General features: G+C 46.4%; 1 protein-coding gene across 1 annotated transcript in view; it reads left to right on the top strand.

The window, feature by feature from the left end:
- LOC135377334 (xaa-Pro aminopeptidase 1-like) overlaps positions 1-12,446 on the top strand; it is a 38,582-nt gene that overhangs the window by 17,050 nt on the left and 9,086 nt on the right. Inside the window, exons 3-9 of the mRNA XM_064609688.1 lie at positions 2,845-2,996; positions 5,528-5,591; positions 5,660-5,764; positions 8,264-8,304; positions 8,368-8,659; positions 11,611-11,692; positions 11,763-11,961. Of these exons, the coding sequence (XP_064465758.1) occupies positions 2,845-2,996; positions 5,528-5,591; positions 5,660-5,764; positions 8,264-8,304; positions 8,368-8,659; positions 11,611-11,692; positions 11,763-11,961 (935 nt within the window). The remainder of the gene's footprint in view (positions 1-2,844; positions 2,997-5,527; positions 5,592-5,659; positions 5,765-8,263; positions 8,305-8,367; positions 8,660-11,610; positions 11,693-11,762; positions 11,962-12,446) is intronic.

Below are 12,446 nucleotides of genomic sequence, written 5' to 3'. Positions count from 1 at the left end.
GGGGTGGGCGAAACCTAGTCTTCTATTTTTACAACGCGATCAAAATGTGTAACATTTGCTAGATTAACCCTGTAGGTTATATATTTAGTGTTCTTGCATAAATAGCAAGTGCTGTTAGACATGTGCTGGTGCAGTGTCTGCTGTTGTTTTTGAGCGGGTGTTTTGCTGCTAAACCTCATTTGGGGGAGAAAAATACCCCGACAGGGAAATTTTTGTTCTCCGTCAGGGTATTTTTTTTTTTTTCCCTTCATGGTATTGGTTCTCAAAACGAAGTGCTTAGGGATACTTTAACATGCGAAAGGATATGTTGGCGTACAATAAAATGAAGATAGGTTAGTGAACAGGTTTCTTTAGTGATAACAAAGAGCGCACAGTTAGGTGCAGGATGGGACAAAAGTTTACGGAACACGCGAGGTGCGTACTTCTTCTCCGGTGCGACGCCCTAGCGGCAGGTGGAAGCGGACATGTTCACTGCTTCCGAGTTTCGGTTTCATAGTTTCGGTATTGCTTCCCTTGAATGAACACGCCCGTGAAGTGGGTTGGATTTCACTGCAGTGTTCTCCAATACCACATGTCTGAAAGATTGTGAAGGCTGGCAGCTTGCCGCTATCATTGGGATACTAAGGATGAGTCATGGTGGAAACACTCAAGTGTATTGCTTTTATTGGAAAGCAGCGACGCGCTGACAAGCGAAAGGAGGCATCTTCCAAACAATTGAATTGAACAGGATTTAGGGGTGATCAGATTAAATATCGCAGGTAATGGGCACCTTACGTATATACAGGGTGTGTGCAGAAAAACATGACCCGCATTTAGGCACATAGCTTGTTGCCTACCTAACTAACGAACTTCTGGTGGCGCACGATGGCGCATTTATGCGTGCGAAATCTGCAGAAAAATTGCGGAAGCCATACTCAGCTTAAAAAATAAACGGAACAACGAAAACGTCGGCTTTCGTGCATCAGAATAGGGCAACATGGTGGACAACAGGGTGTATGTGAAAGGGCAACACGGTGGACGTAGGAGAGTTGTGTTCAAGTACCGCTAGGGGAGCTATCGGTGCATAAATCGAAACGATGTCCCACATGGATGCTCATCGGCAGTACCCCTAGCGGTGCCTGCACATAACTCTCCTTGACCGAAATGCACTGTCATGGCCGCCCTATTCTAATGCACGGAAGCCCATGTTTTGGCGCTCTGGTTATTTGTTTACACTGAGTATGGCTTCCAGGATTTTTTTGTAGCTTTCGCACGCATAAATACGCCGTCGTGCGCCACCGGAAGTTCCTCGGCTAAGTAGACGAGTTACATGTAAAAATGCGAAAAAAAATGAAATCCAACCCACTTTGTGGGCACGTTTAAAGGGAGACTTCGCAAGGATTCGAAAAAATTGGGTAAGCATCATACCGAACACGGACCGCTCCCTTGATACCGAATACAACATTCGCATTCATTTTGTGTAATTAATTCGTGTAATTAAGTAATTAATTCGTAAATTATGACAACACCAAACCGAAACCAAAATGCACAGCGCACAGTGGTTCGTGAAGATACTGTGACGTCGCCCAGCATTGTCGTCTGCTACGAAGCTTGCATTCTTCCATGCCGGATGACGTCGGCAGTGTTGCTTTCAGCGCCCTCTTGCTTCACACAGGCGAAGCGCTCACTTCGTAATAATTCGTCGGAATAAAATCTGCGCACTTTGGGAACGCGATATTTCGAATGTATGTCTCCTGACACCCCAAGGGTTACTGGTGTGTCACAATCTCTGCGGTGATTTTGTTGCGGAGTCCCACTTCAAGGGAATCGATACCGAAACTACTGCAATGTGTGGCTTGCAGCACACTCATTCACCTTGAAGCAATGAAGTTGCCTGCTTCAGCCTGCCACTAAGGTGTCTCAGCGGAGAAAAAGTATGCAGCTTGCATGTCCCGTAAACTTTAGTCCCAACCTGTACTTGAAGTTTTAGAATTTGAAACTGACATCTATAGCAATAACGAGAAAAGAATGAAAAATTTGAGGATTATACCGTGCAAGATAATCCAAAGGTCCTGCTCGATCTCTGGCAGCTGTGTTACCGAACGTTACCATGAATTTCCTGCGCTATCGGAAAGCATTTCCTGAAGGGCTACTGAAAAATATTAACTATTATAATATTTTAACTGGCTCTGGCCAGTTCAAAAATTAGCCAGGCAATAGTTTCTGTCTCAGTTCCCTTGACCGTTGACCAGTGATAGTATTCAGAGAGGTTGAATATGTTTTGGCGATAGCGTAGGGTGTCAAAGTCGTGGCTGGCATTTGAAGGTGTTTTTGTGATAAGACCACGACCTAGTAGATTCTAACGACCGTGTCATAATCAGCAACGCCCTATGAGGAGCCCGTCCGCACGATCCGCCAGGGGGCGCTACTCATCGGCGCGCGAGACCTGCATCACCATTGGACGACGGAAATTTGAATTCTGAACGCGCAGAAGCGTACGTACGACTACCGTAGCAGACGACGGCAATAGCTCCTACGAAAACGCGTAGAATGATGATGATGATAATCAACCTCAGAATGAAACATCCGTGGAATATCCACCGCTTGTACAGACATACTAAGGTAAGCTGAAGTACAAAGTATCGTAGAAGTTGAGGAAGCAGTAACTGGGACGACAAGTAGCGCCACCGCTACCTTCCAAAAATGCGGCGGTGGGAAGGGGGGGGCCTACGACATGGTCGTTATAATCTAGTAGGTCGTGGATAAGAGACGCTGTTGAGTGAAAGTATTTCTCGTGCTGGCTTCTGCTTAACGATCGAGTGGCATTTCATTGCTCCTCAGAGGGAATGTGGACTTTTCTTGCAGCAGCAGATGAGCCATCAACCTCAGAGCCACTGGACATGGCAATGCGCAACACGGGGACCTTGCTCAAGCGCCTGCGAGCCCTTATGAAAAATTCGACGTACGTCAGCGAAGCAATTCAGGCTTACATAGTTCCTTCCGGGGATGCACACCAGGTACGTGGTCCTTCTCGGAACTCGTACCTTTCGCGAGACTTTTAAGCCGCATCCACGAGGGGCAAAAAAAGGAAGGCGGCGTAAAGTTCCCAGTCGAAACGGCGGTCTCCTCTGACCAGAACAATACGGGTCCGGTTCCGAGACGAGAGTGCTGCTTCTGTGGCGCTGTCGGCCTGCTCGTTCCCCACGACACCACAATGGGCTGGAACCCACTGGAGAACTAGCCTGTGGCCTGCGGCGTAGATAGTGTGGTAAGCTGGCTTCCCGCCAACGGACAACCGACATTCTTCTCCCCTCTATGTTGAACAGAGTTGATCCCACGCTCGCTTTCCGCATGCCACGAAACACATCTCGTCAGGATGCTGCATTAATCCACCGCATGCGCCTCGATGTGGCCTTTACAGCTCAGTGGCGTTACCGCTTGAGACAAATTGATTCTCCCACCTGCTGCCACTGTGGTGCTCTTGAGGATCTGGAGCACATTCTTCTTCATTGCCCTCACTACGAACCTCTCCGAACCACACTCTCCGAGTCTCTTCGTCAGCTGGACTCTCGCCCTTTCTCCCTACCGAAATTGCTTGGTCCCTGGCCCAATCCAGCCCAGCAACGCTCTGCGCTCAAAGGTCTTCTGACATTTCTGGACACCATCGGACTTCGATCGTTATTGTAAAGGGGCACGTTATTTTATTCCCCCCATTCCACCAAGCACTGGGGTAGAGTATCGCCTGTTGCGATGAAACTCCCCACTCTCCAAGGCCGAAAATAACGTTGTTGTTGTTCCAGTCGAAACCGTCATTACTCAGGGTGTCTACCAACCTGGAAAACAGGGAATTTTGAAGTAACTGGAAAAGTCTGGGAACTGTCAGGGAATTTGGCCAAAAAACAGCTGAAGTCGGGGGAAAATCGCAGACAAGTACCGTGATGATGCATGGCGGATCGCGAGTGCCGACCGGTGGTTGAGTGTTGAGTTGAGTTGAGTAGCAGTTCACCAGTATGACAAGTTCTGAGGCAGAAAAGTAGGATAGCCTCACTAATACTTAACAAATGGTCTATTTTATAAGGGTCCTGTATCAAAACGTAGCACGAGGCACCAAGTTCCCCTTTTGTTTTTGTAAGGGAAATTGCTCGAAATAGTCGGGGAAAGCCTGGAAAAGTCAGGGAATTTGAAGACTGCAGTTTGGTAGACACCCTGTTACTGCTTTGCTATCGCGACGTTCAGCGTGAGAACACGTGAATCGTGGAGGAAGGAATAAGATGAGGGTCCCACCAAGAAGTGAAGCTGGAATTGGTGTCATCTTCACTGCTGGCATTCCGCTTTCGGCTTTACAGTTGCCCGTGGTTGCCTCCATGGCGTAGTTTCGGAAAGCCTGGATAGGTGTGCCACAGGTGGCCTCCAAGGTGGTGTGTGCAGAGCCTCCTCATTGGCTTTCTCCGGCAGTGTGACCCTTACGGGGCTTCAAGAAGCTGAAACTCATCACCTGTGCATACATCAACGGTGCCCCATGTTGTTCTTACAACCTAATAGATTACAGTGACCATCTCATAATCGGCAACTCCGATGCAGGAGCCTTTTGCTACATGTAGTTAATCTAGTAGTTAGACTACTATTTCCAATAGTTAACTATAGTAGTTAGATTGCTGCAGGCACCAACTACTACCGATTTTGCCGCGAGCTTTACGGCACGATTGTGCTTCCGACTTTTACCTTGAGCTGCTTGTTTGATGAGAACAGAGGTGCGGAGCAATTGTGCCATGCATGTGTACTGTGAGAGATTCATTTTTAGGTGTCCAAGATCACTATAGAATGGGGTTGATGTTGATGGACAACGTTAAGTAGGTAGAGATGTAGTTAAAATACATTGCGGTAGTTAAAGAAGCAGTTTTAGCTTCATGCCCTGAAAAGTAGTTGAACTACTCCATCGCGAAGTAGTTAGTAGTTATACTGTGGAAGTAGTTAGTGGCCATCACTGGTTCCAAGCTACGAAGACATGGTAGGATGAAATGTGTCATGCACTGCGAAGCTTTATTGTGGCAGCCAACGAACCGAATGTAGTACTATATGCGGGGAAAAGCCTCTATAAACTATAGAAAAAAACTATAGGTGGCATACATTCGAGTGGTATAATGACGACGTCAAGGTGCCCCTTGTCCTTCATGCACATATTTTTAGGTATCCCCGAAGCAATAAATTTGGTTGTTCCGCTTCTCTTCCATGTCAAATTTTACTTTCGCCGGTACTGTAATTAGTGGAATTAAGACAGGTTTCCGTATGCACCTTGCACGGTGGTTATTTCCCAAAAAGAAAAACAAAAAGGGACACGCACACTCCCGCATATTCATTCGAGTTTGATGAAGAATCGCTCATTACACCGAGCGCGACAGGGTCACACGACGGAACGCGTGCTACTCAGAGACACAAGTTCGGAATAAGGAATGAATCATGAGGGCAAGCCTCAAGTTCTCTGCTCGTTTTGCTCATGATTGTCTCCTCAATGCGTCGCTTTAAAAAGCGTTATTGTGTGCCGTTTCAGAGCGAATACCTCGCCCCTTGCGACAAGCGAAGGGCTTTTCTCACAGGGTTCATGGGAAGTGCCGGTGAGTGCTTATAACCTGCAAACTTACTGTTGCGTTTGTAGTAACGTCTGGAACTCTTGCTCCTTCAGGGACTGCTATAGTAACGGAGGACCACGCAGCTGTCTGGACAGATGGACGGTACTTTCTGCAGGCTGAGCAAGAACTAGACTCTAATTGGATTCTTATGAAGGATGGTATGTGGCTTCCATCGAGTCATACGTTTCAAAAGACCTTGCGGTCTCGCAAAATGACCATCCTTTTTTTTTTTTTTTTTTTGTATGCTACCCAGTAAATTCTAAGCAAGTTAACAGATGCAGGTCTGTGAAGCTATTTATTTGTGTTTTAGGCTGAAATCCGGTGAAATATGTCTTTACCCCCGATTTGCACCATTATCAGTCGGGGTAAAACCCGAAAATGAAGTTTCTGCAAAGCTAATTCAGCCAGCCAGGAGTGCAGGCACTGCAGAATGCTAAACACTATGCATGCCAAAGCTGCTGGGCTATTTGGCATCTCACGCTTATCTCGAGTGAAAGTCGTTTTTTTTTCTTTCCACCCAATGTCACCGGATTTTGTAGCTCCTGAAATAAAACCTGATTTTTATCCCCTGATTTTCAAAACTCCTAAAACCCCAAAACACAGGGTCAATTTATGCAGGCAAATTGTTTGTGTGTCGCAGTGTCTCCACCTCCTTTCTCAAGAACATAGAGCCTCAACGATCACTCACTGCAACAATCCTCAGTGGCAAAATTGACGTCATTGTTGTCTTTTTTGACTCGTTTACATATACGTACGGGGTGTTTCACCCGACGCGATAAAAAATCTTAAGAAATCTGCTTGTCTGAACATTACGGGGTCAACGCTATTTATTTTTTGTGGGGGGGGGGGGGGAGATTTTGCCATGGCTTCCGAGCGCTTTTATCGAATTTAATTTTCGAGAAATTGAATTTTCCCATTTGAACCCTGAAATTTGCCAAGTCGACCTCTCGTTTCTTTTACACAATCTGAAAGCGCATGCCAGATCTACGCCATTCTATTGCAAAATACGTTCACTACTACAATGGTCATAGGCGGAAAAAAAAGATTGAGAACAGGAAGGAGACGGGTGGCCATTCTACTTCCGCCAGCATCTTGCATTAACTTCATGGAGAACTGAGCTCCACTGACAATTTACACTCCTCCAAACAACTGTTTTAGTTTTTTTTTTTAGCTACTACCAAAGTAGTAGGGAATGTATTTCGCAATGCAATGGGGTAAACCTGCCGTGGGCTTTCTGTTTGTAAAAAAAAAAAGTAATATGGGAGGTTGACTTGTCAAATTTTGGGGATAAATTGGGAAACATTCAATCTCTCGTGGATTAAATTTCATAAAAGTGCTCGGAAGTATGGCAAAAAAACTCCCCGAGGATAAGTAGTGTCGACCTCATAATATACAGTAGACTCTCGTTCGTTCGAACTCGAGGGGGCCCAGGATATTTGTTCGAATAAAGCGGAGTTTCGAACCAATGGGAGACGCTGTCTCGGAAGGGGGCACGGGGAGCGCGTGCGAGCTTCTAGAGACGGGACCCGGAGGAGAGTTGGGATTATCCGGAGGTTCGAATTAATGAGATTCCACTGTATTTGGATGAGCAGATTTTTAATACGATTTTCTATCGCATTAGGTGGAACACCCAGTGTATAATCCTTTGTTACGCATAGTACAAGTATGAACACGATGCACTGTGACCTACGCCTTTGCGCGTGGCAGTTGTGCTGTAAAGGCGGTATAAAATTTCGATTGAGCAATTGAACCTCTGTATGCAATAAGGGGATAAGTCGAAAAATCCCAAAATGAGAAAAGGGGCCTGATATGATTGTCCGTCCCATTGACACACATGCATTTCCCGTTTTTTACCATGCTGTAGCGGGCCAACAAATCGCAATAAGGTCCTAAGTTTTCATTGGCAGGTGCATACTGGTATGTAGATGTCATTGCAACAAAAATAGTAAAAATAGGATAAGTCGACTTATCCCCTTATTGCATACAGAGGTTCAATTGTTCTCGTGACAATCTGCAATCTAGTTTAACAATTGGACTCCCTGTTGCGACACTTTACGATACATAGAGTTGATTTCATGATGCACACATTGTAATGCACGCCATCAGAGCAAACGACAGCGGCCTTGTATTTAAGCGAGCGAACAAACCACGACTGTGGTCACCTGGGCAGCCTCCTCCATCGTACTAGTTGCTGGGATACAAAGCCCAGGGTGTCTAACGACCTGGAAAAGTCGGGGAATTTGAAGGCTGCAGCTTGGTAGACACCGTGACAAAGCCACACTTATGTGTCGAGCTCCAACGTCCGGCCATATCTATTGGTTCTCGTAATCATGTGACCTCTGCCACTGTCCCCCCCCCTCTCTGCTGTAATGTGCCTAGCGCTGTTTTGCCATTTGTCCAGCATAACTAGGGTTCCTGGTTTTCCGAGTTCATAATTCTTGAGACCTCCGGAAATGCGGCAGAAATGCACCCGAAAACAAATTGCAGCGATACAGCATTGAATTCACCTTCTGTTTGTCAGCTACACCTCCCACATTTCCGGAGGTCTCAAAAATGATGAACTCAAAAAACCGGGAACCCTAAGCACAACTTTGGGTCACAGCACCCGTGCTTGCCCAAAACCCGATGGAACGTGAAATTCGTGATTCTTAACGCAGGTATTCCAGGTACTCCTTCTCAAGGAGAGTGGCTGTGCAAGGTAAGTGTCTCGCAGCATTTGTCTGGCGGCTGTAGCGCCGACCCACCCCTATTGCTCACGCAGGTGTTGTCTAGTGGCAGCCGCGTTGGGGTGGATCCTTTTCTAATGCCCTTCGATGCCTGGCGCCAATTGTCTGGCCAGCTGGAGGTGGGCGGCCACTCGCTTTCCCCGGTGTCTCAGAACTTGGTGGACCTCATCTGGGAGGAGCGTCCTTCTCCACCGAGCCGGCCCTTGGATTCGCTTTCTATAGTGTACACAGGAAAATCTTGGCAGGAGAAAATCACCGATGTTAGGCACGATATGTCCCACAAGTCAGCCTCGGTGCTAGTCATTACAGCTCTCGACGAGATTGCCTGTAAGTGCGAAAACATTTGGTTGGAACTACAGGTTTTCCCAGTGATTTTAGTCCAAGCGCCATCGAAATTAATCCACGTGCCATGCAAACTTTATGGGGCACGGATTAATTTAGCTGGAACTTGGATTAAAATCGCCAGGAAAACCTGTAGTGGCGCTATAGTTGTGTTCAGTTCAAGAAGGGAAGGAATTTAGTCCGTGAGCTCTCCAAATATTACTGCGCCGCAGATGGGATGGCTGGATGCAGAGGGGTCACACTCTCTTCCTGCACCAGATAATGTAATCCATGATACTCTCTCTGCTTCTTCCCTATTGGCTGTTAATACCCCTGTTACGCGGGCAGCCCTCAATGGCTATTGAAGCCAACTGCCTTGAAAAACGAAGCGTGTAATGTGCCGACTTTCAGAAGGGCATTGAAGTCAATGCTGCTTGACACTATATGACGCTGGTTAACACTGTTCGCGCTTGCTGGCGCTATGGGCGTTTTTCAGGGCAGTTGGTTTCAACGGTCATCGAAGGTTGCCCGTGTAACACGGGTATTAGACTAGCCGCACGGCGCTACGCTGCGGCAGAAAGTGCGCTCCCCTACTGATGGTGCATGGTGGCGCTGCAGTATTTCTCCTGGCGTGCTGTTGTGACTCCTTATCCCCAGCGGCATACGTAGTTGACGGACTAGATTTCTTTCCCTTCTTAGGTTGGGGAATCACAGTTCAATACACTAGTTCGCACAGTTCGACTAACTATTACATTTCTAGTGAATTTCGCCAAGGTTCACTGACGTGGTATTTCTACTCGAATGTTAGGAATGTTTTTGTTTTTTTTTCTGTACCAGATTTATAAACAAAAGCTACGAGATAGATTCGTACGCATAGATTCCGTTTTTGCAGTTCAGTTATGCGGCAATGCAGACATCCTCTCGAAGGGAGTGTGTAATGGGGACAGAGGAGGAAGCAAGACATGTGCGGGTGGTGTGTGTTGGATGTGTGGATGTTCTGTGTATGTTATGGAATTGTAATGGTGCTAGTATAACGAGACTACCTAATGATAAACCCGTCATTACACCCTATACGCGTGACACGCGGGAAAGTATAAATGTTTGCGCAGCGCCGTCTTTCCAACGCACCAGCGAAACTGGGTGGATGGTGCCCACAATGGGTATCTTCCAGGGTTTTCACTTATCGAGCACAATATCAAATAAACATGTATGAAGAAATTGCAGCGGCATAATCCAAACATAACACCCATACTACTTTATGATGGAGTAGTTTAACTAGTAGTTCAACTACTTTTCAGGGGAGGTAGTTAAAACTACTACTTTAACTACTGCAATGTATTTTAACTACATCTCTAGCTACTTAACGTTGTCCATCGACATCAATCCCATTCGATAGTGTTCTTGGACACTTAAATATGAATCACAAGCATTGCTCTGCACCTCTGTTCTCATCAGACAAGTAGCAAAAGGCAAAAGTCGGAAGCACAATCGTGCCATAAAGCTTGCGGCAAAATTGGAAGTAGTTGGCGCCTACAGTAACCTAACTACTATAATACTACTCGAAATAGTGTTTAACTAGTAGTTGCACACTACATTTTTTGCAAGTAGTTGATAACTACTCTTAACTACAATCAGGTAGGTTAACTAGTAGTTTAGCTACATGTACGTAGTTAACTACTGGCCATCACTGCCCATAGCATGTCGAGTTGTAAAACCTACTGTATTTGCTTGGTTCTGATGCCTCCCCCATGTAACGTGCAGGAAACTATGCGGATCACGCACAAAGCACATACCACAGCTCAGTGCTCCTTTTCAGCTCAATCACCTCCTGCTTAAAACATGCTTCATAGTGAAACAGCTTTTGTGGCGGGACTACTGTAATTAGGGCCTGACTCTTTCGGGTTTTATTTTTGGCCAAATTCGGGGGGTAAATATCGGGTGATATTTTTCGTTTGAAAATTCGGGTGTATTCAGGTCAAATCCCGTTACGGCATATTCTGTCGTCAGTAATTCGGGTGTATTCGGGTGATTTTTTTTTTTTTTTAAATAAAAACTTGTCTTAACATGGAACTAATGTTTAGCAATGTTATCAAACTTTATTTTAATGCACGCTTATGAGTGTGCCACGCGACCCGGATGTTTTCAGGTAGATTCGGGTTAAACCCGAATTTTACGGATTTCGTTCGGGGGGGTAAATATCGGGCGGATACGGGTTTAACCCTAAAAAGTCAGGACCTAACTGTAATGTCTGAAGGCACAGAGGCCAGCAACGCGTCGTGGCGCAAGTTTTCTCCTGGGTCCGTGTATCCAGTGCAGTCTCGTTTCTCCTAATTCGAAGTGACGCTTGGGGCCCCTGTCAAAGTCGTGTATTTGAGCGGGGAAAAAACTTCCAGTAATTGGAACATGTGAATGTGTGCAGTGGCCACGCCTGACTATTCGCCGCTCTAGCTGGCTGCTCGCCACCTAGCGGACCCCAGTGGGAACACTCGGGGGAATGGCAGTCAGCCGATACGTTTTCGCGGTGATCCGAAACGATGCCGAAACTTCCCTCGTATGCGATTGAGTTTCCCGGCTTACAGAACTCAAACAGCAACAAGCACTTGTTCCACATGCAAGGAAACCAAGTCGCGTTCATCCGAAACTCTCGAACGCCGCAACAACAATCGTGTTGCGGTTGCGGTTGATAACACTGGTTCAAACACAACAGTGGTTATGGGAGATAACACTGAAAGGGTGTAGGTTAGCTGGTTCATAATGACAATGAGGAGACGGGAAGACAAGGACGTGGTGTTCACGGACCAGCTTAATCTTTTTGCCTGAATTTCCGTTTTTGGACAAGATTGCGAGTGATTTTGAGCACACATTTTATATTAAAAATGTGTGTGCTAGAATCATGCAAATGTGGTACAGTTATGAATTACTCTCAATTTCTACTCATCTTTCAACGTATCTTTCAGGGCTCTTCAACCTGAGGGGATCAGATATCGACTACAACCCTGTGTTCTTTGCCTATGCGGTAGTCACCATGGACTCTGCCCAGTGAGTCATCACGTAATTTGTTGAATGGAGGTTTGTCTCAAGCTGACAATATTTTTCTGTGTCTTTTTAGCTTGTTTATCGAGGAGAGCAAACTGAGCAGCTCTCTGCAACGTCACCTTTCGACCGACCGCAACGACAAAAACCTCTCGGTGGATATTCGTCCCTACCGGGTCTTCAAAGATTTTCTTTCTTTGCTGATAAATCAGCAGACGGGCAAAATCTGGGTCAGCAGCTCTTCGAGCTATGCCATTGTCAGCCAAGTTCCCAAGGTGAATGACGATGTGTATTGACCGCCACCTTGACTGTGCAGTCTGGATTAATATTGGGCTATTCTGTACTGAACTTTGCTTGCCCTGGTAGGCTCCGCCGTAAGTACGATGATCCTCCGCAAGGGAGGTGCTTGTTCACAGTGCGAGGAGGATTGGCCATTGTCATTGCCCAGATTGGTTGTTTCGAGATTGGGAGTTCCCAGTTGGAGGTCTGGGTCTCCCAAAGGTTCAACCTCATTTCAAAAGCTCCTATGATGTGGAAGCACTTGGTTACAACTTGGTTCTTTCCCTGTAGCCTCACATTCAGTCGATTGAGGTGTGCTCCGTTATATCCACCACAAAAGTGAGGTCTTGAAGCCATTCTTTCTTCTTCGGTTCAGGAAGTTCTGCCTTCTTCTCGGTCATAAATGTTTTAACTTCTCCCGGAAGGTCACCGAATCGCCTTAGAACAGCCCGGCGATTTAACCAGTAGACATGGCACGGCA

The sequence above is a fragment of the Ornithodoros turicata genome, chromosome 1 (assembly GCF_037126465.1).
Source record: "Ornithodoros turicata isolate Travis chromosome 1, ASM3712646v1, whole genome shotgun sequence".
NCBI classification, from domain to species: domain Eukaryota; kingdom Metazoa; phylum Arthropoda; class Arachnida; order Ixodida; family Argasidae; genus Ornithodoros; species Ornithodoros turicata.
Note: the sequence above shows the minus strand (reverse complement) of the source record. Positions and strands in the feature narration are given on the sequence as shown.